General features: G+C 39.4%; 1 protein-coding gene across 1 annotated transcript in view; it reads right to left on the bottom strand.

Moving 5' to 3' along the window:
* MYBPC3 (myosin binding protein C3) overlaps positions 1–24,713 on the bottom strand; it is a 95,139-nt gene that overhangs the window by 13,368 nt on the left and 57,058 nt on the right. The window contains exons 20-26 of the mRNA XM_060763136.2: positions 20,940–21,023; positions 19,054–19,213; positions 15,387–15,491; positions 10,003–10,191; positions 4,609–4,743; positions 3,363–3,530; positions 502–590 (exon numbers count right to left, since the gene is read on the bottom strand). Coding sequence (XP_060619119.2) covers positions 502–590; positions 3,363–3,530; positions 4,609–4,743; positions 10,003–10,191; positions 15,387–15,491; positions 19,054–19,213; positions 20,940–21,023 — 930 coding nt within the window. The remainder of the gene's footprint in view (positions 1–501; positions 591–3,362; positions 3,531–4,608; positions 4,744–10,002; positions 10,192–15,386; positions 15,492–19,053; positions 19,214–20,939; positions 21,024–24,713) is intronic.

Consider the following 24,713-nt stretch of genomic DNA (forward strand, 5'->3'; position numbering starts at 1 on the left):
GAGAGTGTCCAAGGACAACAAAGCTCCTTGACATGGAAGATGCGAGTGACAGCACCCCCTCCCCATGGTTGGAGTCAAACACAGCTGCCAGATGCCAGAGTTGGGAAAAGATGGGAAGCCTTTACTTCTGTTTATGTACTGTCTTTGTTAATTGCATAATGGGATTGAATATTTACCATATATGTGTTCTGTAATCCGCCCTGAGTCCCTTTGGGGAAATACGGCAGAATATACATAAAATATATTAAGTACTAAAGTATATTAAGTCTGCCATTGCTTTCTCTTAAGCTGTGTGAATGCAACTAGCCCAGGGCAACTCAATGGGTTTCTATGAGATAAAGGAGTCAAACTTTGGTCTCGTAGGCTGCTAATGCAACAAAAAAACTACTATACCACACTGGATCCAAACTCACACACTAGCATTAGAAAAACCATTTAACTCATATAGAACAAATGTACAGCTACAGTTTGCATTATATCAAAGCAGATGTATTTGCATACCTGGAAAGGAATCACAATGTTGATCGTATCACCCACTTTCTTCAGTAGAGTCTGTCTGAGATTGCGCGGCAGCCAGATCTTGGGATGCTCTATGGATCAGAAATTGGTAGTGAATTACTAAGTAAATGATACCTTCAAATTACAAAGTATGTCATATTCAGGAGAAAATTTATGACAACATTGTTGAGAATTTATTTATTTATTTATTTATTTATTTATTTATTTATTTATGGGATATGAAATTTGGCATGAAACCTGTTGTGATTTTCCTATGCATATTGAGTGACCAAACACAATTCCACTTTCTCAACTTAATGCAACTATTGCAATAGTATGAACCACAAAAGACAGAAACAGAATGAGATGGAGGGTCAAGGTCAGAGAGGCTGGAGATTAGGAAAAGATTGGTGTCAAGTGTTCAAGTGGTTTAAGCCGTGAACTTTCGCCTATATAGATCATTAAAGAAGTGTAATTATTACACAAGGCCTGTGCAGCACACCACCCCTGGAGTTCTCCCCACTTGAAGAGCGTAACAGCATTGCTCTCAGTCATTCTGCTATTAGTGGCACCCTGGGAAGTGTCTTTGATAACTCCAGATGGGTGAGGACTTAGCAGTTGTATCAGTTGTACCATCTCTTTGGATTCTGGCCAGCTGAATTAGACCACTTGGACTTTTTGGGCTGTAGACAAGGTGATGATTAATGACCTAGATGATGGATCCCAGAGAGCAACAGGCTTGGCCTCCCTACCCCTGGCAATGCAAACCAAGCAAGTGAAGTGACAGGGTAAAAAGAAAAGCACAAATTCTTCAAGGGATAGTAGAATTTTTCTGGAGAAGAACTGCCAAATGAATGAATGAACCATATAAAATTTAAAATCATCATATTTATGGACACTAGATTACTATATAACACAAACATAACATATAATAAAAATTAAACGTTAAAAACATTGTACAGACTCATTGACTAGTCGTTCCATTTTCCTGTGTCAGTTACTCTGCATTTGCAAACACTTGTTCAAAAAGCCATGTTTTGACTTTTTCTGGAATGTTAAAAGGGAGGTGGCCGATCTAATATCGATAGGGGCCAGGCGCACAACTGAGGGGCCACCACCAAGAAGGTCCTGTCTCTTGTCTCCATTAATTAACCTCCATTGTGTAATAAAGTGGCGCTTGCCCCACTTGTTTTTATGGCCGTGCTACTCTTTGGTTAACCACATGGTTAAATAATTGGAATCCCAACTCCCGCAGGTATGCTTTGACTTTAACTTTCCTTACTTCATGCTTCTTTGTGTTTTATTTTATAGATGGATTTATGTGTCATTTATGTGGATTGTTTTGTACTTGTATTGCTTTCAATATGGTGTAAGCCTCTTTGGGTCCATTTGTAGGAGAAAAGCGGGATACAAATAAATTTATCATCATCATCATCATCATCATCATCATCATCATCATCATTATTCAAAAGGAGAAGGGTTATCCCAGCCCATTCTGGAAAATACAGAAAAAGTGGAGAGCTGGCAATGAAACTACGCAAGCAGAGCTTTAACTTTTTGCAATATTCAAGAGCTTCCTGAGAAAGAAAGTTATGCAATACAATAATGCAGGCTCTGAAGGTACACTTGAAAGATGAAGAATTGGGGGGGGGGGGGGGAGAAGAGCAATGGGTTGCCTCATTTATACTGTATGTTTAAAGCTTCCCTCTACAAGAAAGAATGCTACCAATCTTCCTTTCATTATCAAATGAACATCTACAGAATGCACTTTATTCTGTTGTAGAAACTGGACACTACAAGTAAGTGGGCCAGGGAACAATTATGGCTCTGGTTAACACTATCTAGCCTGCCCACAATATTTTTCCAGTACTTCAAAATCATGAAGTACATTTGTTAGCAGGCCCGTAGCCAGGATTTTGTTTCGGGGGGGGGGGGGATTTTCAGGGGGGGTTCGGGGGGGGCTAAGTTTTGGGGGGGGGGCTGAGTCTGAGTGAAAGTGGGTCTAGCCTAGCAAACCTTTTGCATCATTACCCCAATACCCCCATGCATATGGGATATATTGAGCATGGTGATCAGATCATGATATGAATAAACATAACAGTTTAAATAATGCACCAGTAAGGCCTTTTCGCGGACCACCATGAGAATTTTGGGGGGGGGGGGGGGCTGAAGCCCCTCAAGCCCCCCCCCCCCCGGCTACATGCCTGTTTGTTAGGGTATTTAGCCATGTACAGGCAAGAAATTGGCTACAATACCTATGAAGATAATAGCAGAATGAACTAGTTGGAATCTGGAAAATCTATCCAGAGTGAGAAGTAATAAACAAATATCATCATCATCATGGAAGCCCTGGTGGCGCAGTGGGTTAAACCCTTGTGCCAGCAGGACTGCTGACCGACAGGTCAACAGTTCGAATCCAGGGAAAGCAGGTTGAGCTCCCTCTGTCAGCTCCAGCTCCACATGCGGGGACTTGAGAGAAGCCTCCCACAAGGATGGTAAAACATCAAACATCCGGGTGTCTCCTGGGCAATGTCCTTGCAGACAGCCAATTCTCTCACACCAGAAGCAACTTGCAGTTTCTCAAGTCGCTCCTGACACTAAAAAAATCATTGTCGTCATCGTCATCATCATCACCATTATCATCATCACCACCAATAAAACTGGAATATTAAAGATATTTGGAGAAGTAATGTGCTCTATGTTCTCTAATAATGTAATCCCCTGACTTTCCAACCATTTCCCCATTAAATATATATATATATATATATATATATATATATGTATATGTATATGTGTATGTATATGTATATGTATATGTATATAGAGATCTTAGTGATAAATGCTGTCTCGCAATCGATACTTACGCAAAATTTCTCGGATAGTAATTGGCTCTTTGGTAATCGCTGGTTGACTGGTACCTGCTAGGTTTATAGCAGTGACACGAAAATGAAGTTTGTCACCAGTGACCAAATCTTTAATAATCACAGAGGTGCGTTCTATCGGGCCATGAAGAGCTGGAATCCATTCTGTGGCTGCAAATACAACATCCATTGCTAGGTAATTCTTTTAAAGGAAGGGTTTATAGCAATTTATTGTGGAAGTGTTTCCTAGTAAATGTGCTTAAGAGTGCACCTTAAAAGTGACATGAATGCAAAGAAAGTGACACAAATGCAGTTCATTTTACTGGGACAGAGTGGAGAGAGCATGACCACAAGCTTTTTGAAAATGGATCTACTGCAAAGTGGAGATTTGGCAGGGGATAGTTGCCTCTTAACATTCTTGAGGTCAGATAAGATGATCCACATGTCATAAATTTGTATCTGTCACCATAATGGAAGTAATGGAAGTGGACACTCATCTCCCTGTTAAAAGTCTGGAGGGGGAGATTGAGAGCCCTTCCAGACAGGCCCTATATCTCAGGATCTGCTCCCAGGTTTTCTTTTTACCCCAGATAATCTGGCAGTGCGGACTCATATAATCCAATTTAAAGCAGAAAACTTGGGATCAGATCCTGGAATATAGGGCTTGTCTGGAAGGGTCATAAGAAACAATGATTTGCCCATGAGACTATCCTGACTATCCTGAACTATGATTTGGAGGAGGGATTGCCAGTTCATAGCTCTTGGATGCCAGCTCTGTCAAGATTATTAATTACAGTAGTCTAACATTTAATACCCAGCTTTGCCTGAAGTAAAATTTGTAATGTTTCTCTGTGCTTTTGCTTTGTGCCTGCACAAAAACCCAACCTATTTTGCTCAGGGTAAGGGACAGATCTCTGAGTTACAACTAGCTTTTTGTGTACTAAAAAGACCCATCTTTGCCTCCTTATCCCAGTAGCCAGTAGTGATTAATTCAGTATACATCTCAATTTTGGGAACTGCAGATCTCATGGCTATAATATCTGGGCAAAGTTTTGGACTCTCCTGTTTCTTCTCTCAAGCCTTCTCTCAAGCTTTTAAGGCTTTGTCATTGTCAGTGCTACTTTTCAACTCCTTTGCCTACCCAAATAGTACTGACTTCATGAGTAAAATCAGATAAACATGTGAGTAGAGGACAATGTCATTTGCTCAATGAAAGTGCATTAAGACTGCATCAGGACAGCTTACTCACATCCTTCTTTGCAGTACTCAACATTGTAACCATCCAGTCCTCCTGCTCCAATACGTTCAGGGGGTCTCCATTTCAAGGTAACCGAAGTGTCTGAAATGTCTTCTACTGTGAAGTGTGTCGGCTCACTCGGAGGAGCTAAACAAAATACAACATTCAGAAGGTTAGCATTATTTGTTTAATGCTCATCATGTAATGCACAGGAGGCGTATTCCTTATTCAAAATGCTTGGGACCAGAAATGTTCCATATTTTGCTTTTCCACTTGTGTACACATAATTGGATATCTTTGAGATGGGACCAAATCTAAACATGAAATGTATGTGTTTCATACACATCTTCGATACGTGGCATGAAGGTAATATTATACATGATATCTGTAATACTTTGTGCATAAAACAAAGTTAGCATACACTGAACCACCAGAAAGCAAAGGTGTAACTATCTTAACCACCCACATTAACAGATTTTGGAAATCCAGGTAAGGTTTACTCAACCTGCTATTAATGATGAAATTTACAAAGACTCACATTTTTGGGAAATTGTGATCTAAAACTATGGAGCCTGGGAGAACCAAACAATCTACCTATAAAGTATGAAGATCCCCTTCAAAGTTTATCAAACCACAGCAATCTTGTCTGATTTTAGAAGCAGGACTTGGCTTGGTTTAGACTTGTATGGGAGACCACAGGGTATTACTAATGATCTTTGGACAGGGATGGGAATCTATAGGAGTTGATGCCTCTCAAGTTGGCAGTACTGGGCTTTGTTGTACATGGGGTTAGTATAAGATTTCTTGGTTTTGGTGCAATATTATTTGTCCCAACTAGAACTGACCTACTGTATCAGTGGAATTTGCCTATGTGTTGACTCGCCAACTGGCAACTGATTTAGTGATCAACTCTATTTGTGTTGGAAATAGCAATCTTCTTCAAGCCTCCACTAGTAATTTGTTATGTATATCATTGAGATTGCCTACTGTATTGTATGTGTGTGTATTGGCATGCAGTTTCCCTTAGCTCTATGTTGTGGGAGGGGCTGCAGACCATGTGAGCAGATCTGCGACTTGTTCAAACTCAGACTCCATTTTGAAAACAGTATGCTTTCAGATGCCAGCAGAAACAGTACAGTTTAGATGTCAATAGAACAGACTCCATAAGTCTTTTTTACTCTCAGAATAGAGAGATGCTTTAGAGATCATGGACGGTTGATTATAAGAAGGATGCCCTGTGTTATCTACACAGAGAAACTACTTCAAATCTACTTGTAACTGGATTGACAAGCAATGTACCTGTATGGTGAATACATTAAGTTTGTGAGTAAATCAACTATGTTATTTTAACAAAGACTACTTTGTTTTTAGTCTCTTGAGAGCATGATTTAAACCAAGATGTTTTAAGGGAGAGTAATGTTTTTGGGTAACTGAAAATAACACTCCTAAAACTCTGGGCATTGTCCCTAACAGTTCAAAGAGATATCTAGGTATATCCGTTTAACAGCTGAGAAACCTAACTGCGTTGCATGAATGCTAGTGGATATTTACCACTAAGGAGAAGATTGACTCAAGTGAGTTTTTAACTCTTCTCAGGGAGATTCCTGATTTTCCCAAATGGGAATGAGTGCCATTTTCCAAAAGGTTATGGAGATTTCCCAAAAGGTTATGGCATCATTTTCCCAAAAATTTGGTACTAATCAAGATTCAAGCTAATGTCTTTAGATTGGGATTTGTATGCTGGTGGTGACAGATGAGGATGGATGCTACTGCATTCTGCACTACTTGCACCTTTTAAACACTTTTGCAGAATGTACGTGTGTTGCAATTATCAGTCTTCACAGCCATAAACAGATATATGGTGCCAAGCTAACCAGATAATGTTACATTTTTCTGATATTTGGTGTCACAAAATGAGAGGAGTAATGGTGCTACCAGTGAAATTGTATGTTATACATTCTGGTGACACAAAAGTAAACAGCTAAAGACAAAACAGGAAAGGACATCACACTTATATCTGAATGGCTCTGTACACCATTCATACAAATGAGACAAATATATAACAGGCAAATATAAGACAGGCAAAATCATGCGGTTATAACAACGGCTGTAATTTTATGAGATTGCTCTCTATTCTTCAGAAAATGGATTAAATCCCATATTTCCCTATATATTTCACACTCACAATTCCTTTCTATTTTTACCAATGTGCTAAAATGCCTGCAGGAATGTACTAAAACTATAATTTATTTATTTCAAACTTCAGAGCCTTGCAAGGGGAAAAATGATTACCAGTGTATTCTCATAGTCCATGAAATAAAACAAAACAACAACAACAACACAAACAAACAAAACCAGCAGTTGTGGCTCATGGTGATATAGTTTGGTTTCATAGACTCTGAATTCAGTGAATGTTCTGCAAAGGACCACAAGAATGGATTGTAATTCAGTCAGCATCATTCTTCTGAGCTGTTACTAATGACCTTTAAAGCCCCAAGCAATTTGAAATGTGATAGTTAAAGGAGCCTGCCAGGGCTAGAGGATTAATGTCTACTGGAGGGGACCATTACAATGTGTGAAGACATAAGTAAAAGTTTTCTCTCCAGTCGCATCCTGCATATGGAATACTGTTCCTTTGGAGGTCCAAGTGGTTTCATTTCAGTGATTGTTAAAATCTGGTTGTTCACTAAAGTCCTTGGGGGTCTAGTGATTATATCCAACTTTGTAAACGTAGAAGTTGCTATCTTATTTCAAATTTAAAAAATTATTATGCTTAATGTGTTTTCCGAATGCTTTCATTACTTGCATTGTTCTAGATTTTAGATTATTTAAACTGATTTCATTGTAAATTGCGCAAAGATCTTATGATATGAAATATGCTATAAGTAATTTACAATAATAGTATCAACAACATCAATAACAACAAGGTCTAGACAATGTTGTGTGGCAGAGTCTCTTTCTCTGGTTTTTAAATGGAGGCCAAATGACCATCTGTTGGGAGTGCTTTGATTGTATATTCTTGCATGGCAGAATGGGGTTGGGTTGGATGGCCTTTGCAGTTTTTCCAACTCTTGATTCCATGAATCTAATAATAATTGTCAGTTCTGAGTGCAAGATTAGATGCAAGTATTCAGAAAGACATTGTCTACATTGTCTGCATTCACTTTGATCATTTATAGAAAAGGCTGATGAAATTCCAGTATTCATCTTTAATACCTAGTAGGAATTACAATGGTAAAGGAGATAGTCATGCATCTACAATATCTCTTATATGAAATTCTGTTTAGAAGCCCATATATGCAAAAGGGACAAGTCTCATCAATCTGGTTTCTGAATGATACTACATATTACGACCAGGAGATATGTGGATGGAAGTGTTTTGGAGGGAGATCTAGTCTCTCATTTAGGGAACCTGGGGTGTGGAAATGTGTGGGAGATGGGAAATAAAATTTGGTTGATTTTTATGGCTGTTTATAATGGGCAGCTATGGATTACTTAACAAGTCAAGAAATGGTCAGACCTCTGGCTTTTCTTGTAGAAAACATGTGAACTTTGCTCCATTACTTATTAGATCATTCATTTGTAATTGCTTTTTTCTCTTTAATTTGTTTGTCTCCCAGGATATGAGAAAAATTACATGAACATTTTCAGTCTTTATATCTAGTTTGTTGGGGGAAGGGGGAAAACTCAAGGCTAGGAAAAGCACCCATATTTAGATAAAGAAACCATGAGCAAAGCCGAAAGTAGTATGTTATCTATAACCAATAAGTCGAGTTCATCACCTTATTGTGCCACCTGACAACAGCTATACAGTGTGCACCAAAGAAAGCATCAGATATTGTGGATATGTACAAACTATTCCAAGAATGTAACTTCTTTACTAGATAAAAGTCACAAATATTGAGGTGGGAGAGGGTAATTTTGGGGAATGCAAGATTACCTCCAGGTTCACAAGAGATATGATTGTCTGTATAACTAGACCAACATTGCTATTGTCACTGATGGTGTTTAATGTTTTCCGTTCCCCCAAAACATTTTGAATTAAAGAGCTGCCATTTCCACCTTTTAAATTGTATTTTTGAAAACCAAAATGTTCCATTGAGCAACAAGACTCCAAGCAGCTTCCTTTGTATGAAATAGTGACTATTCAGTAATGTTCATTCAGACTCATACCATTTAGATTCCATGGAACAAACTAAAAAACCTTCAGTGAAATAGTGTTTTGTTATGCCATATGTGCATTAATCATAAGACAGGAAAAGTTGTTATATTTAAACAAATTGTTTATATGATTTAAATGTTTCAACTATGCAGAATGTTCTGTACTACCTACCACCACGACCATTAAAAAACTACAGTCACACAACAGATGAAGTATCTGATGTTAGCATCCTACCAGATGGTGTTGCAATAAATACATGTTACTCACTTGCTTTTCTATAACAGCATTTCATTTAAATCGAGTATAAATTTAAGAACCAAGTGCATCACATATTAGAGGAATAACATTGTGAGCACATTACCAAACAATGCATGTCACAAACCCAACACCTCTTTCTCCAAAGCTGTAAGAGTGCAGCCTTATTCCTAACCAAGTAAACCTTTTCCTATTCCATGAAAACCTTGGACCTTTTAGCTCAGTTGTTTCCTGCAGAGGTTCTTGTATTTCTTCTGTCTCCACATCCTGATGATCAACTGATGCTTGAATATCAACGTTCACCATCTCTTCCTGGGGAGCGGTTTCCTCTGCTGGACCATCAGGGGGGACTTCTAGTTTCACGCCATCACCTTCGGAAAGCTCTTCTACTTGTTTATCATTTTCTGTGAGCTGAACCACCACTTTAGTCATTTTTGTTACTGCTCTTCCTCAGGTGTTCAGATGTTCCTTTCTCCTAGAAGACCTGCACCGTTTGCCCTTAGCTGAGAGACCGATAGAAACACTGCAGGGCGAGGGTCAGTGATTATTTATAGAAAATAATTCCATGGATATTTTCTTAATGAGCTATCCTTGGAGCTCCATGGGGTGGGCAGATTAATGGAGCACTGGTGATACACTATGATATGTGCACCCATCATGGAACAGGGGAAACTGAGAGGCAATAGGAGGTCGCTGTCAATTAGTTCCCCTCTCGCGTCCAGACCTAGCTTGCCTCTCACACTTCTAATTTTAACAGTTAGAAATTCATCAGCAATTTCATGAAATTGGAACCACCCTGCTCCCATTAACCAGGAGGTGTGTGTACAAGCAAAAAAAGGTTAGAAATTGTAAAACAGACACCTACAAAGTTTACTGTTGAAAAAAAAATCAAGAATTTTAGGGAAGAAGAAAATCAACTTGTGTTTGTATGTTTCTCTTGTCCACCTTCTGGAGATTTTAGAAGGAATACCCGGTCCGTTGAAACTCACCAATTGGCATGAAGGGCTGCGAGGCAGGACTAGGCGGGGACATGCCCACTGAATTCACAGCATAAATTCGCATTTCATAAACAACACCTTCAATCATTCTCTTTGCTTCATAGGTCAGATCCTTCAGGAGGTCAAAATTCAGCCTCATCCACCGGTAGCTTTTTTTCTTCTTCCTTTCTAAGATGTAGCCTGTGAATAGAAAAGAGAGTAGAAGTTTTATGCAGGCAGTAACTGCTCCAAGAGCCAAATCTACAAGACGCACAAGTGCAAAGCAATTTTGTATTTACTCTCTCCCAAACCAATTTTTAAAAAAGAATTGTATACTGCACTTGTATTTTAAAGCTTCTGTCATTCAATTGCTTAATGCACAGATTAAGACTGGAAGAGATAAGAGATTATTTAACTAGTCAGTCATCTGTTTTTTAGTTAACTCACCAAGTCCCTTCTTGGGAGATGGTGGCAAGATATAAATAAAGTTATTATTTATTTATTATTTTTAACTTAATTAATTAAAACTAGCAAAATCTCCAAATAATAATTAATTGAATCAATCAGGCTCATAGCCAGGATTTTGATTTGGGGGGTGGGTGGGTCTGGACCACCTTGAGAATTTCAGGGGGGGGGGCTGAAGCCTCTCAAGCCCCTCCCCCCCCCCCCGGTTACATGCCTGGAATCAATTAATGCTTGTTGTCACTTCCAAACGAATTATTTATTACGATCAACAGATCAGACAAAACAAGTAGAACCGAACAAACAATATTGACAAAAAGTCACATAAAAACAAACACTATTAAATACAAATAAAATTTCCTCTAAGTTTATGGTGTCATTTTTTTGTCGACAAGCAAGCACCTGGCTTTAACTGTTACCCTTGGATTCTGATCTGCCAGAAAATAGTGTATGTACATCTTATCAGTTCTTCCAGGAATGCTTTGTAGGATTGGGTGGATAAAAGTATGCCGAAAGCTACTGTAGAAGGAACAGTATAACAATATATGACATAATGTCTCAACTGAGCCAACACTACAAGGACATCAGTGTGCATCATAGGGGACATTATTATACCTCCTTTGCAATAAGGCTGAAGGCAATATATTTAATTTTGCTAGGGCAAATGCTCCTCTGCATTTTGGAAGAGTTAAAATATTAAAATGATTTGCTATGCTAACACAAAAGACTGGCCACTGTCTCTGAATTCAAGATATGCTGTGGATGCAATTATATGGTACTGCAACTCATTATCTATAATTCGCTGGTATATTTCCTTTTTTTGCTTTCATATATCCCATTGTCAAAATAGTGGTCCACTTCCAAACTAATTTGTGTGTCCGGAATCCTTATGCTAAGTAATCCCCGCTCCCTACTGCTGTTTCCTTCAGACCAAAAGAAGTCTCTTGACAATAATAAATGGGATACAGGGTGGTGGTGATGGTGGCTGTTAGAAATATATCCATACTACACTGTCACTGCACTTAACTGTAATGCTTAATTGTAATTGTAATGCTTCAACTGTAATGCTTCTAAAAACATGTCTCTTCAGACAGGCTTTGATCCTGAGTAATCCATGGCCAATGTGCTGAATCATTGATAGTGCTGGCCCACACTTTGACTGATTGTTATGATGGATACCGGCCCACAGTTTCTACTGCTTTTTAGGAATTTTATGGTTTTCAAATATTTGTGATTTTATCGATGAGATTTTTATGTGCTATTGATTGCACTTGTGTCATTGTGTTTGTGCTTATGTATTGTTGTCTGTGTGTGGCACTTGGAGTGCTTCTGTGAGCCACCCTGAGTCCCTTTGAGGAGGTAATGGCAGAGTACAAATAAAGATTTATTATTATTATTATTATTATTATTATTATTATTATTATTAATTGTATGGCTTCCTGGCATTCGTTGGTTAGTAAGGTACTTAACTTTTTCTGCCAGAGTGTTGTAATGCTGTGAAAGTCTAAATCCCATCACTTCATACTAGATTTAAATAAGCTTAGATGGACTACAATTTTCATCAGGCATAGCCACTATTGTGAGAATTTTCATTCAAAATATTTAGAGGGCATCAGGTTGCCAACTGCTTCCCCAGCACAAAGTCCCCTATTTTCTCACTAGGTTTGACTGATTTCTGTATCATATTATTGAAACTTCAACACAGATGCCCGTTTGGAAATATTTAACAAGGAACAAGATACATATTTCTGCAAGAAAACGAGTAGAGATTAATCCCATTGTTATAATCAAATCCACAAATTAAATAGTTAAACATACTTTAATCCATTATTCCCTGTTTCATTCTATTTGCTCACTTAGCTTGCAGCCTCACCAAGGCATAATTCACTCCAGTAACTTCATTTGTTTAATCTTCTGATAAGCAGCCCCTCTTTTTTCATGACTCTTACACATAAATTTGCAGGGAACTGATTTGGGGATCTTTCCATGGATGCAATTCAAAACAACTGTGGTCCATTTGACGTGGAGCCTGTTGGTAACTATTCTGTCATCTTGTCTAATATATCATATGATTATCTAGCAAGGTTTTAATGAAGCCATTGATAGTACGGCAAATACTGTTAATATTTTCCAGAAATGCTTCTATGCCTCTTAGCCACCTTTAAATGTGCTTGGAAAAGAAACACTTCCCAACAAAAGCCAAAAGGAAAGCTGATAATTGCTAACAGACTTACAGACTGAAAAACCTCTCACTCTGTACCTGTCATAGATACGGATAATGGAAAGAAATCTGGTAAACAAGTCAAACATCAACTCAGTAATCTAATTTAATGGACCCAATAGCAGCATCTGTTTTATTAAGAGCTCGTTCACTTGCAAATCTACTAAGATAATATATGACTTATGAGCCATTAACCAAATAGGTCATTCCTTAATTAAGAAATACATTAATTAAGAGATCTAAGCTTTAAATCTCTAGATAAAGTTAGAAAATCCAGGCAGACTAAAATGTTCCTCCATTAGTTTCCATATGATTCTAATTTTAACCTCAATGTGTATCTTTTTTTTTTTACTGTTTAGTAGTATGTTTGGCTTTATTGGCCTATCTCTAATCCCCCCCCCCCCCCCCCACACACACACATGCAAAGCTTTGAATATTGACTTGGGCTTTGTGTTGCATAATCCTCAACAATCAAAAGTGGAGTTTGGAAAAATAAGTCATTTTCATTACTCATTACAATGTTTGAAAATAGATTTGTTGCCATTACTTATCATGTTTTTTTTAAAAGTAACTCTTTGCAATGTTTCTTTCATTTGCATATTATTGTTTTTATTTAGAAAAAGGACCATAGAAGTGTTCAGAGAGCAGTTACTAGAAACAGTTACTCTTTGTATCAATAAAGTAACTTAATCTAATGTGAATTCATTCCACTCCCCCTTTTAAAAGTAACTTTTCAATGGTAATTACATTTCTTGGAAGCACTTGTCACTGTGTTTGGTGGGACTCATGCTAGTGAACATGACTGAAGCCTTACATCACATCTGACAGCAAGAAACTCTTTTCAATAGAAATACATCCATTGTGATTGAAAGGCAACTATTTTTAAACCAGTTCCATGTTCTTATTCATGTACACTTAACTGTTTAATGTACAAGTGCCAAAGCTTATTCATACATGCCTTGGTTCACTTCCTTTAAGCAGAAGACTATTAGTTATGGAAGCATATATTAGAATTATTTACTGTAGGTTCTGTAGTGTAAAGTCACTTTTTATGGCCTTTGATTATACTCTCACAACAAGGTTGGACAAACTTAAACCCATTGATTTCAATAGGCTTAACTGTGCCAACACTTGGGATCATGGCCTTTAACACCAGCCGGTTCTGATGACAGTTTCTTCCTGTCCCCCGTCCTGAAACTTGATATTCTGATCAGTGACTTTGTTCAAGGGTAGTCTCAACTTAGTGAAATGAGTTCCAGACTGAAAACTCCTTTGGACATTATAGGCCTGACAGAAGAAAGAGAGATAATGTTGGGCTACATTTTTCTGTGTTGTTTCTGTAAGATCCAAAGTTGAGGGGGAGAAAAATAGGCATATGGAACTACTTGTCATGTGTTTCCACTCTGGGAATTCCCAGGAAATGCTAACGATTCCCACTTCCTTTGTTATCAATTATACATAATACACTAAGTCAGCTTTTGATGGAGCAGGAAGTGGACACTTGTCCTTTAGTGAACTCATCAAATGGGTTTTTTTTTCCCAGCAGCATATGCTGGTTGAGCCCTAGACAATCCATGGAGCCTGCCGGCTCCCATTACACAACGCAGAGGAACTTATGGCAGAGCTCCAGGGGGTGTGGGGAACTCGTTGCACCATGCCCTTCATCGCCCGACCTGAGAGGAAGCTGATTCCATGGGGTGGAGGTTGAGTATGCCGCCTCAGCGGCAGAATGGCAGACTTCACGTTGTGCTGGAAGCAATGGAGGAAGTCGCATGGTCAATGCTTCCCCCATGGGATCAGCTTCCTCTTGGGTCAGGCAATGAAGGGCATGGGGCAATGAGTTCTCCACACCCCCGAACAATGGATGGTCACTGGATTTGCCACGATGCGTGGAGATTCTGGCAACCTGTGAGATGAGGTTGCAGGTGACAAGGACAAACATATAATAAAACTAAACTAAAACTATTTTATAATTCTAGGAAGTATTTTTTAATGAAGGGACCAACGTTATTCTCAATCTTGATATAGGTTGGCATTCTGCATTGTTATGTATTTGTAATGTAGCTATTTTATGTACAGTCGGCCCTCCATAGCCATGGATTCAGCACCTAAAAAATCTGTGGCTTGAAAATATCACCCCCTTTTTTCTTCTTCAAAAAAACAGTCAGTCAAGATATAAAAGCAAGATATGGGTAAATATATTACTACTACTACTACTACTACTACTACTTATTATTATTATTATTATTATTATTATTATTAAAGTCAAACCACCTTATTACACCATTGTATATAATGGAACTTCATAGATTCATAGATTTTTGCGTCCATGGGGGTCTTGGCACTACTGTATTCATCTTGCTAGATATGCTACATATTCATCTTTGTGGCAGTATGGTCATGATCATAAATAGTTCCAAAATCCACCTTAAAATGCAGGGACATACTCTGAGCAATAGAGGCCTGTGGTGTGGTCAAGTGGGGCACTTCAGGATGACTCAGCTAGCCTCCTTCCACCCTAGAACCATAATGGAGTTGCACTATGAATCATCATGTGCAGGTCTCCATCCCATAAAGTGTCTCCTTGGAAATTGAGGTGGGCTTGGGGGAGTCCATTCCTTAGTCATTTCTAGCTATGTTTATGGAGCTACAAATATGAAACGGGATCTTGGCTAATTTTGTTTTTTGCAAAGTGTCTTCTAGTAACTCTTACCCAGCACTGGTTGTCCTCCATCATATTTAGGAGGCTGCCAATGCACTGTGCAATTATCTTCACCAACATCAGTGATTTGGGGAGCCTCGGGTGGGTCAGGTACATCTGAAGAAAGAGAAAGGAAAAGAAATAAGGAATACTACAAAATTTTAAAATAATGTTATGGTGACCAATGGCTTTCTTTTAAAAGCTGTTTTTGATGTTCAGTGTTTCCTTCACCCTAAATTCATTTTTTTAATATTTAAGCTATAGCATCAACTGCCACAAAATATAATGAAAGCCTCCAACATATCTAACTGGAAAAAATGATTAGACTAACTCACAATCAATAGATACTATCACTACATCTACATGAAGCCTGAGAATACCGGTTACTAGGGAGAAACAGCAAGGAGGGGGTCTCAGACATACACCATGTGCAGTGCTGTAGGGCAATGATCTAACTCTGAGAGTATCCACTGGAAGGAGATGAGTGAAATATGTCATGATATCACATGTGGGGGGGGGGTGGAGTTTTACAGGCAATATGGGGCCTATTGCTATGGTGACTTGTTTATGGGCTAACCAAAGGCAACTGCTTGGCCACAGAAAGCTGGATTAGATATTCCTCCAATCCAGTCCTACTCTTCTTACGGTCTATCTCTACACAGCCAGATTTATGCAGGCATTTTAGTGGCTTCCATCTGAATGAAATACAGTCACAACAGTTTCTAATATTTTTAAAGCCCTTTAAATGCGGGCAGTATGTTTTGGTTTAATGCATTTGTTAATATTACTTGCATTTAATATTACTGAAATTGGTTAGCTTCTTTCTCTTGAAAAAATCTTGGACTTGAAGTCTTGATTGGAAGTCCAGATGTCTTCACAAAATGAATGTATTAAAGTTTCTGTCAAAGGTTCAAAGTTGTACACAATGCTGGGTTACTATGAAGAGGGTGAGGAACATTGTCCCCTCCCATGCGTACCCGGGAGGCTGCATTAGGACATTTCAGTGTGCCCAAAATAACACAACAATTGAGCCTGATTTATGTTTGATTTCGATTTGGGGGGGGGGGGGGGGGCTTGCAAGCTCATGTTAAGGGGAATGCAAACCCCCACATGTTCAGGTGGTTTGGGCAGTTTTTGGAGATATTTACATATATAGAGAGGGGGGGGATGTGTCTAAACATCTGCCCAAATCATTTAATTTTTTCCCCCCAAGTGATTTGAAATCTTCTGGGGATCCCACAGTTGCATAGGCTACACTTTCCTCGCCCTTGGCACACACTGATGTTTGGGCACATAGTGTTGTGATGTGCCATTAGACCAAGAGGGGAAAATCAACTCTAAAAAAGGGTGATGGCAGCGGTGTGTGTTTGGACAATGGACCAGGCTGAATGGAACCTATTGCAACTGTCCAGACGGCTGCAAACCCCAAGGGCATTCTGGAGTTTCCTGAAAACTCAGATGTATCCCCTGACTTTACTTACTGTGAACATAGTTGGTCCAGAGTTGTACCAGAAGTCATCATGCATTGTGGAAACTGCCATTGCTGACTTTGGTGTGAGTATATTATTAGAAAAATATTTATACAAATATGGCAGGATATAACTTTAATTAGACCATGGCAACTTAGGCTCTCACATTGGTGCCAAAATTGCCACTGTCAAAAGAATTGCTGCCAAAATTTGCCATGGTGTCTGTCTCTGCTACAAGAGGGAGCCAGAATATCTCACTGGACCATACAGTAGAGCAGTGCTTCTCAACCTGTGGGTCCTCATGTGTTTTGGCCTACAACTCACAGAAATCCCAGCCAGTTTACCAGCTGTTAGAATTTCTGGGAATTGAAAGCCAAAACATCTGCAGTAGAGGCTGGGGAGACATCACTCTTTCCATCCTAAATGAGCAGCAAGGAGGAAAGAAAGGGCCAAAATGTCAACAATCCTGGTGGTACCAATGACAGTAGCCAAGTGTGTAAAGTTCTTTGAGAGCCTCCAGAAAGTGCTACATGAACTAAAATACATGTTGCATGCCCCTGGTTTAGTCATTTCATTAATAGAAACACCTTTCAATTAACCCACAAAATTTTCATAATTAACTGGGTATCAGACTGAAAAGAAACAATTAATTATTTTAATGCAACAAGTGGCTTTCTCTCTTCTCACTCTCATGCATGCAGGATTATCCCTTCGAAGATGGTGCCTACCACACAGGCACACACATACTTCATTATCCATCTCTCTCCCCCACATAAAAAAATTAAAAATTAAAAATCCCCTCACACAACAATTCAGCTTCAGAACAAGAGTCTCATTTGCAGCAATGGGACCTCTTTTATTGTTCTAAATGCCATGCAGGGGACAGGATCAAGGAGGGCATGCTTCAGCCTGTACCTTCCCTGTAGACCAAAGGGTCCCCACCCTGATCTAAAACAAAGAGAATATACTTTTTTATTCATTAGTATTGTTTTAAATACTAATATGTAAAATTAATGCAGATTCAATGACTGATTGAATTGCTTAATGGTGAACAATAATACAAAGAAGCAGTCACCAAGACATTAACTGGGTGAAACCTCTAAAGATGTTTCAAGTATAGGGTTGCTGTGAGTTTTCTGGGCTGTATGGCCATGTTCCATAAGCATATATGGAACATGGCTACACAGCCCGGAAACCTCACAGCAACTCAGTGATTCCAGCCATGAAAGCCTTCAACAATACATGGTTCAGGAATATGCAAAACTTTAGCAGAGTGGTTTTGGACAAGTTGTTGCTGTTGTCATTGTGTGCCTTCAAGCCATTTCAGATGTAAGACAACCCTAAAGCAAACCTATCAGTGTTTTCTTAGTAAGATTTGTTCAGAGGGGGCTTACCTCTGAGGCTGAGAGTGTGTGAATTGCCTATTGCCACCCAGTAGGTTTCCCTGGCTGAGTGAGGATTCAAACCTCCATAGCCCAATGCTCAAATCACTAAACCACATTGGCTCTATTGGACAACTTTACCATTAGTGTAAACAATCTTGTAACCTTACATTTTACATATTCTTGCTTTGAATTAGCTATTTATTCAACTATTAGAATCACAGAATTGGAAGAGACCACAAGGACTATCAAGCCCAACTCCCTGTTAAGAAGGGGTACACAATCAAAACACTCTCAATTAGATGGTCACTTTCAACCCCACAAAACCCCGCAAATTGGAAATGACTTGAAGGCACACAGAACAGCAATTTGGTCCAGACACATATTGGTTTGGATTCTATTAATTCATCTCAACTAGAATAGGCAGCAACTGTAGACCCTACTGTCACTTTTGCTCTGTTTCTGATACCCCTGAAGTCCTACTTCCTATAGAAGGCAAGATTGGAGAATGATGGATACTGGGATGGAAAAGCAACAACTGCAGAATTTTCTGCCCCACTGAAAAGTTTGCATTTGCACGAGTGGCTGAAATCTGTGGGAGACTGACAAAGAACTAAATATTCTTTGGAAAGCAAGGCTATATCCACATTGCAGAATTACAATAGTTTGTGATATCACATTAACTGCCATGGATCAATGCTATGGAATTCTGGGATCTGTAGTTCTGCGAGATCTTTACTTTTCTATCAGAGAGCTCTACTGCCACAACAAACTACAAATCCCAGGTTTCCATAGGAAGGCATAATGACATGCATCTCTCTTGCTCACCAATAACTTTGACTGTGATGTCAGCTGTATCCTCCCCTGCTGGATTTTGAACTGTAACCTTGTAGATTCCTTCATCTTCCTTCTCAGTTCCTTCAATGGTGAATACACAGTGGTCTTCATATGTCTCCACATGGACTCTGCCATCAGAATCAGAAAGCAGCTACGGACAATTTGAAAAGAAAAGAAATATGGTTACACTGGGTGTCAAATGGGAAACCCGGCACAGTATTTTCAATGGCTTGAGACAGAGTGCCGAATTTACCATTGTGCTCAGATGTGCTTAAGCAGAAGGCCCCGCTGGCCAGGGACCATTTTCTGGTCTAGAAAAAGACATAATCATGCTTAGATATCCAAAACCAAAACTTTAATTTATTCTTTTCTGTATAACTTTTATCCTTTTTAAATAATGTATCTATTTCCCAAGTCTGAAATGTATAAACTGTACTTTTATTCTGACTTATTCTTAAATGTACTAAATATAAGAAACTAAGCTGCCTGACTCAAGCCAAGGTCAGGAATGCTTTCTCAGCCTCAGGCAAATAATATAACAAAAAATAGGCATCTTTGTTAATCTAGCCCTAGCCAAGACTACAGAGATTAGCTTTCATTGTTCTCCAGGGCCTGGGTTTCACAATCCCATCATCCCCACTCTGGATCCCTGATGGCCTGGAGTGCCAGCACTTCCTGGAAACTCCTCCCTGCCCAAAGAGCTTTCACCGCCGGGCTAGGTGGGGATATCCAGCCGCATCATAGAAGCATAGAATCATAGAGTTGGAAGAGACCTTGAGGGCCATCCAGTCCAACACCTTACCAAGAAGTAGGAAAATTGTATTCAAAGCATTGATGAGTTTTGAATCTGGAACTTTGGTTATTAATTATGGTTAGCATAGCTCACTGGGCCATTACCTCTAATTTTATTGTGGTCTAAATTCCATATCAGAAACAAACATTATAAGCAATGAAATATTAAAACAGAAAACACTGCCTAGTTATAGCACTTTGATACCACCTTAACTGCCATGACTCTACTTTATGGAATGCTGGGATTAGTAGTCTGATGAAGCAATAAATCTCTTTGAGAGAGAATTCTAAATGCCTCATTGGAAGCCATATCTCAGGGTTTCACAGGATGTTGACATGGCAGTAAAAGTAGAATCATATTGCCTTTACCAGCCAAGTGCCTGAAATGGGTAGGGACAAGCTCAATCAATCTCCTGTTGTCTCAGCTGCTTTTAAAATGTCCCAGTTTCTCCCTCTTCCTCCTGGAATAGGGCATAGAAATCCGAGGAGAGTGCTGCCTTCTTCCTTTAGCAGCCAAGAACTGTGTAGACTGAAGACTTCTTAGAAGTGGATATGTGTAGTTTGACTGCCAACTTACTGCCCTAAAATCAGGATGTGATTTGAAAAGGGGCTTAGGAAGAGCCCCTGGTTTTGTCCATATGGGTTTAGAAAGGGGGTCAAAAAGGTTTTCCCCCTTTATCCCTCTTTGAATGCCCACATGAGGTTATTGCTAATTGATAAATGGTTGCATACTGTAGAAAACGCGAAGTACAAAACTCTCTGCACAAGGATCTGTGTGCATTAAGCTGTGGAAGGGATCCATGGCACTTATCCGTGCTCCCCTAAAGGTCACATCGGTTTGCAGGAGGTGCTCAAAATGTTTGAGAAACATTACCCTAGGTGCAAGTGCAACTGAGTCCAAAGGAAGATGAAGTCATATAGCTTCAAAGAAAACAACTCAAAGCATATTTGAAAATAAAAAAGAATGTATTGTGCCAGAAATCAACATCCCATTTCTCCTCAATGTCTGGGTGCATTTTAGGTTCATAAATAGGCTGTTAAGAGTTAAATCTCTCAGGTGGACTGAAAAAAAATAAGGAACTTACTTTGTTGTCACCTTTTAGATCTTCACATGTGTCTGCAGTTTCTGTGACTTTTGGTTTTTCATTTATTAGCACCATTTCCTTGTTCTGTAAAAATAACAAAACAGGGGAAGGATTTACCAACGAGAACAAAAAAAACAGGACTAGCCATGCTAAAGCAAAATACATTATCTACCACTCAGTTATGGATATTGATGTTGTTGTTGTTTACTATCCTCAGAGAAGAGGTGGTGGATATGAAAGACAGTAAGTGGTAGAGAATGCAATGTGATAATAAGACATTAAAAATAAACATTATCATGATCATCATCATGTTCTTCCTCCTCTTAACCAAATGGAAAAGTTCACCCTTATTTTTACTAAAGGAATATACAATACAGTATAATCTCCTTATTCAAAACTCTCAATGGATACATGAAACTGTGGATAATAGCAAACCCTATATTTTGACTATACTTGGACTGGAATTATACCATAGAATACCACTGGAGAACCCAGGCCCTTCAACAAAGGTTCTCTCTAGGTCCCCCATAGTGCTATTCTATGGTATATTATCCGGCCTTCATTACAGTCTTGCCAGAGCTCTCCCAGTGCATCATTTTTATGTGCTGGGAGAGCTCCAGCAAAACTGTAATGGAGGCTGGGTAAGTTTATTTTACTTTTTAAAGGATCTTGGGAACTCTCTCTATGTGTGTGTGTGTGTAGGGTCTGCAGATGTTCTGCTGGGCCAGTCCTAGAAGAACAACTGAACACCCACCCCAGAAAGTGTGCATGGGTGTGGACAAGCCCCCAGGAACAGCGGATGCACCTGGGATAAAGGCTGTCTGGAAGCACCCTAGATGGCTCTTGTGGTCCCTTCTAGCTCTGTAATACTGAGAAAAATAATAATAAAGGGAAAAAGGATGTTCTCTGCATTTGCAAAAATATAAAACTGGAGTCAAAAGCAATGGCCCACAATTGAAACTATCACAGAAACTATCAAGGACAGAGATGTGAGAGGAAGATAGTTAAACAACTGACAACCAGTATCTTGCTCAAGAGTAAAGGAAAGGAAAGGAAAGAAAAGGAAGAGAGCGGTTCAGTGCACACTGTCAACTACATGCCACAAGAGGTCAGTCTTGTTCTTCCCAAAATATATTGCCTATCTGGAAGGCGCTGGTGCTTTGTATCAGCAACAGAATATCATATTCAGCAAAGTAAAGATTTGTCAGAGAATGTATGTTCCAAGCACATCTGTTAAGAAGCTGGAATGTGTCAAGAGGAGGCTGACCAAGATGGCAAAGGGTCGGGAAATCAGGCAATGAGGAGCTAGAAATCTTTATCTTGCAGAAAAGAATCGTGAAAGGTGATATAGCCATCTCTAGGGACCAGAGGATATGTCATGTAGAAGATTGAGCTAACTTATTTTCTGCTGCTCCAGAAACTAGAGCATGAATTAACTACAAGAAACAAGATTCCACATAAACGTTAGGACGAACTTATTAATGGTAAGAGCTGTTCAAGAGTGGAATAGACTGCCTTGAGGGATGGTGTATTGTCTTTGTTTGGATGGCCATCTTGTAGGAGTGCTTTCTTTTGTTTATTCCTGCATAGTTAGATGTCAAACTGGATGACTCTTGCAGTCCCTTCAAACCCCATCTCTCTATGATTCTGATTTCATGCCTTCTGCTGAACATGCAAAGTTCTTTGACAAAGCCAGTGGTGATAATCTCATGTTGCCTGTATCATATGCTGAAAATACATGCATACTGAATGCACAATTTTTTTGATGATTTTATTCCAGTAATTCCACAACCAGAAATTCCACCAACGTATAAATTGTGCATTCCTAGTGATATGTAGTATAACTATGGTATCAACAGGGAATACGTTCCCGGAGATTGCATATATATGAAACCTCAGATCATAATGAACCCTATTGAAATTAAGTACCTTCAGCCCAGGAATACTGTAGAGTCAGGCTGGAGGATTTAGAAGGTGCTTAGATAGGACATATTCTGTTGGGCATGTATAAATGAAACCGCAGGTCCTGGTCTCTGCAGATAAGGGTGTCATATTGTATTTTTCTCCCAAAATACCTGACCAAGGAATGAGGTCTTCTGGAGGGTAAAATCATTAAGCAGCATTGGAGAGGGTCTTCTGACCTCTGGTACCTCAATTGTAGAACATCTTTCCCTTGAAGGCCTGACTAGTCCCTGCGAGCTTTATTTAGGCACCAAATAAAATAACAGCTTTTCACTGAAGGCTTTGGGGCCTAGCTGATTCACCCCAAAGTATTTAAACACATGGTTTAAAAATGATTTCCATCCTTTAAACTTATTTTAACTTGTCAACTTTTAGTGCAGTTTTACTTGTATGCCAGCCTGAAAACTCCAGGAATAGAGTGGAATCTGAATATTTTAATCAAGAAATGCATCCATGTTTAAAATTTGGCTTTATTCCTTATTGGGTAAATCATCCAAAGCATACGAGGAAATGATCCTTGATAAATTATAATGTGATAATTAATTCTCAGCTGCTCAAACTGCATTCTAGATGCAGTTGAAGTGATGTGTGAATTTCTCTAAAATCACAAGGGGGAACCACATTGGTGTCTAGACTGCTATGACTAGGGACTTGGACAAAACGTAGACTGCTGTTTACAATCCCATTTTGTTTGATTTCCTCCTTTCAGTTTTCTGACAACAGCCAGTATTGTGTGGCCAAGGAGTGTGCTCTGTCCTCACTGGGCTGTTTTTACTTTTTACAATTACTAGGGGCCCCGGGTGGCGCAATGGATTAAATCCTTGTGCTGGCAGGACTGCTGACCAAAAGGTCAGCGGTTTGAATCCAGGGAGCAGGGTGAGCTCCTGTCTGTCAGCTCCAGCTTCTCATGAAGGGACATGAGAGAAGCTTCCCACAGGATGGTAAAACATCCAGGCATCCCCTGGGTGTCCTTGCAGACAGCCAATTATCTCACACCGGAAGCAACTTGCAGTTTCTCAAGTCGCTCCTGACACACACACACACACACACACACACACACACACAAACTTTTTACTACTTAAAAAAAACTTAATTCTGGGCTCTCCCAATTATACCTGAATATTGCCAAGATGCCAGTTCTGCTAAATAAAACAGCGGTCTCAGCAATTTGCCTGAGCATTAGAAATTGAGGAAGGGGTCCTCCACACAGAGTACACCAATGCTTTAGGGTTGCAGACTGACGCCACTTTAACTGCCATGTAATTTATTTATGGAACAGGTTGAATGAACACAGGCCTTTTGCAGCTTTGTATATATGGATGGCAGTCTGGACTGGAGAACTTCTGCAGTCTTTGGAATCTTTCCATGTGAGGTGGAACCATGAATAACTGGGACACCATATTACTTGGAAAGTCTCCGGAGATAGCAGAGGTTCTCTGTGGACCATATTGTCACCATTCATATTGTAACAAGTTGGTGGAAATGCAACAGATGAGGAATTGCTAGTGCATTCTCTCCTTCACATAGAATCATAGAGTTGGAAGAGACTTTGTGGGCCATTCAGTCCAAACCCCTGCCAAGAAGCAGGAAAATCACATTCAAAGCACCCCTGGCAGATGGCCATCTAGCCTCTGTTTAAACACCTCCAAAGAAGGAGCCTCAACCAAAGAGTTCCACTGCTGAACAGCTCTCAGAGTTAGGAAGTTTTTCCTAAAGTTCAGGTGGAATCTCCTTTCCTGTAGTTTGAAGCTATTGCTCTGTACCCTACTCTCCAGGGCAACAGAAAACAAGCATCCGTGAAGTACATTGATA

This window comes from Anolis sagrei, chromosome 1 (assembly GCF_037176765.1).
Source record: "Anolis sagrei isolate rAnoSag1 chromosome 1, rAnoSag1.mat, whole genome shotgun sequence".
Lineage (NCBI taxonomy): Eukaryota > Metazoa > Chordata > Lepidosauria > Squamata > Dactyloidae > Anolis > Anolis sagrei.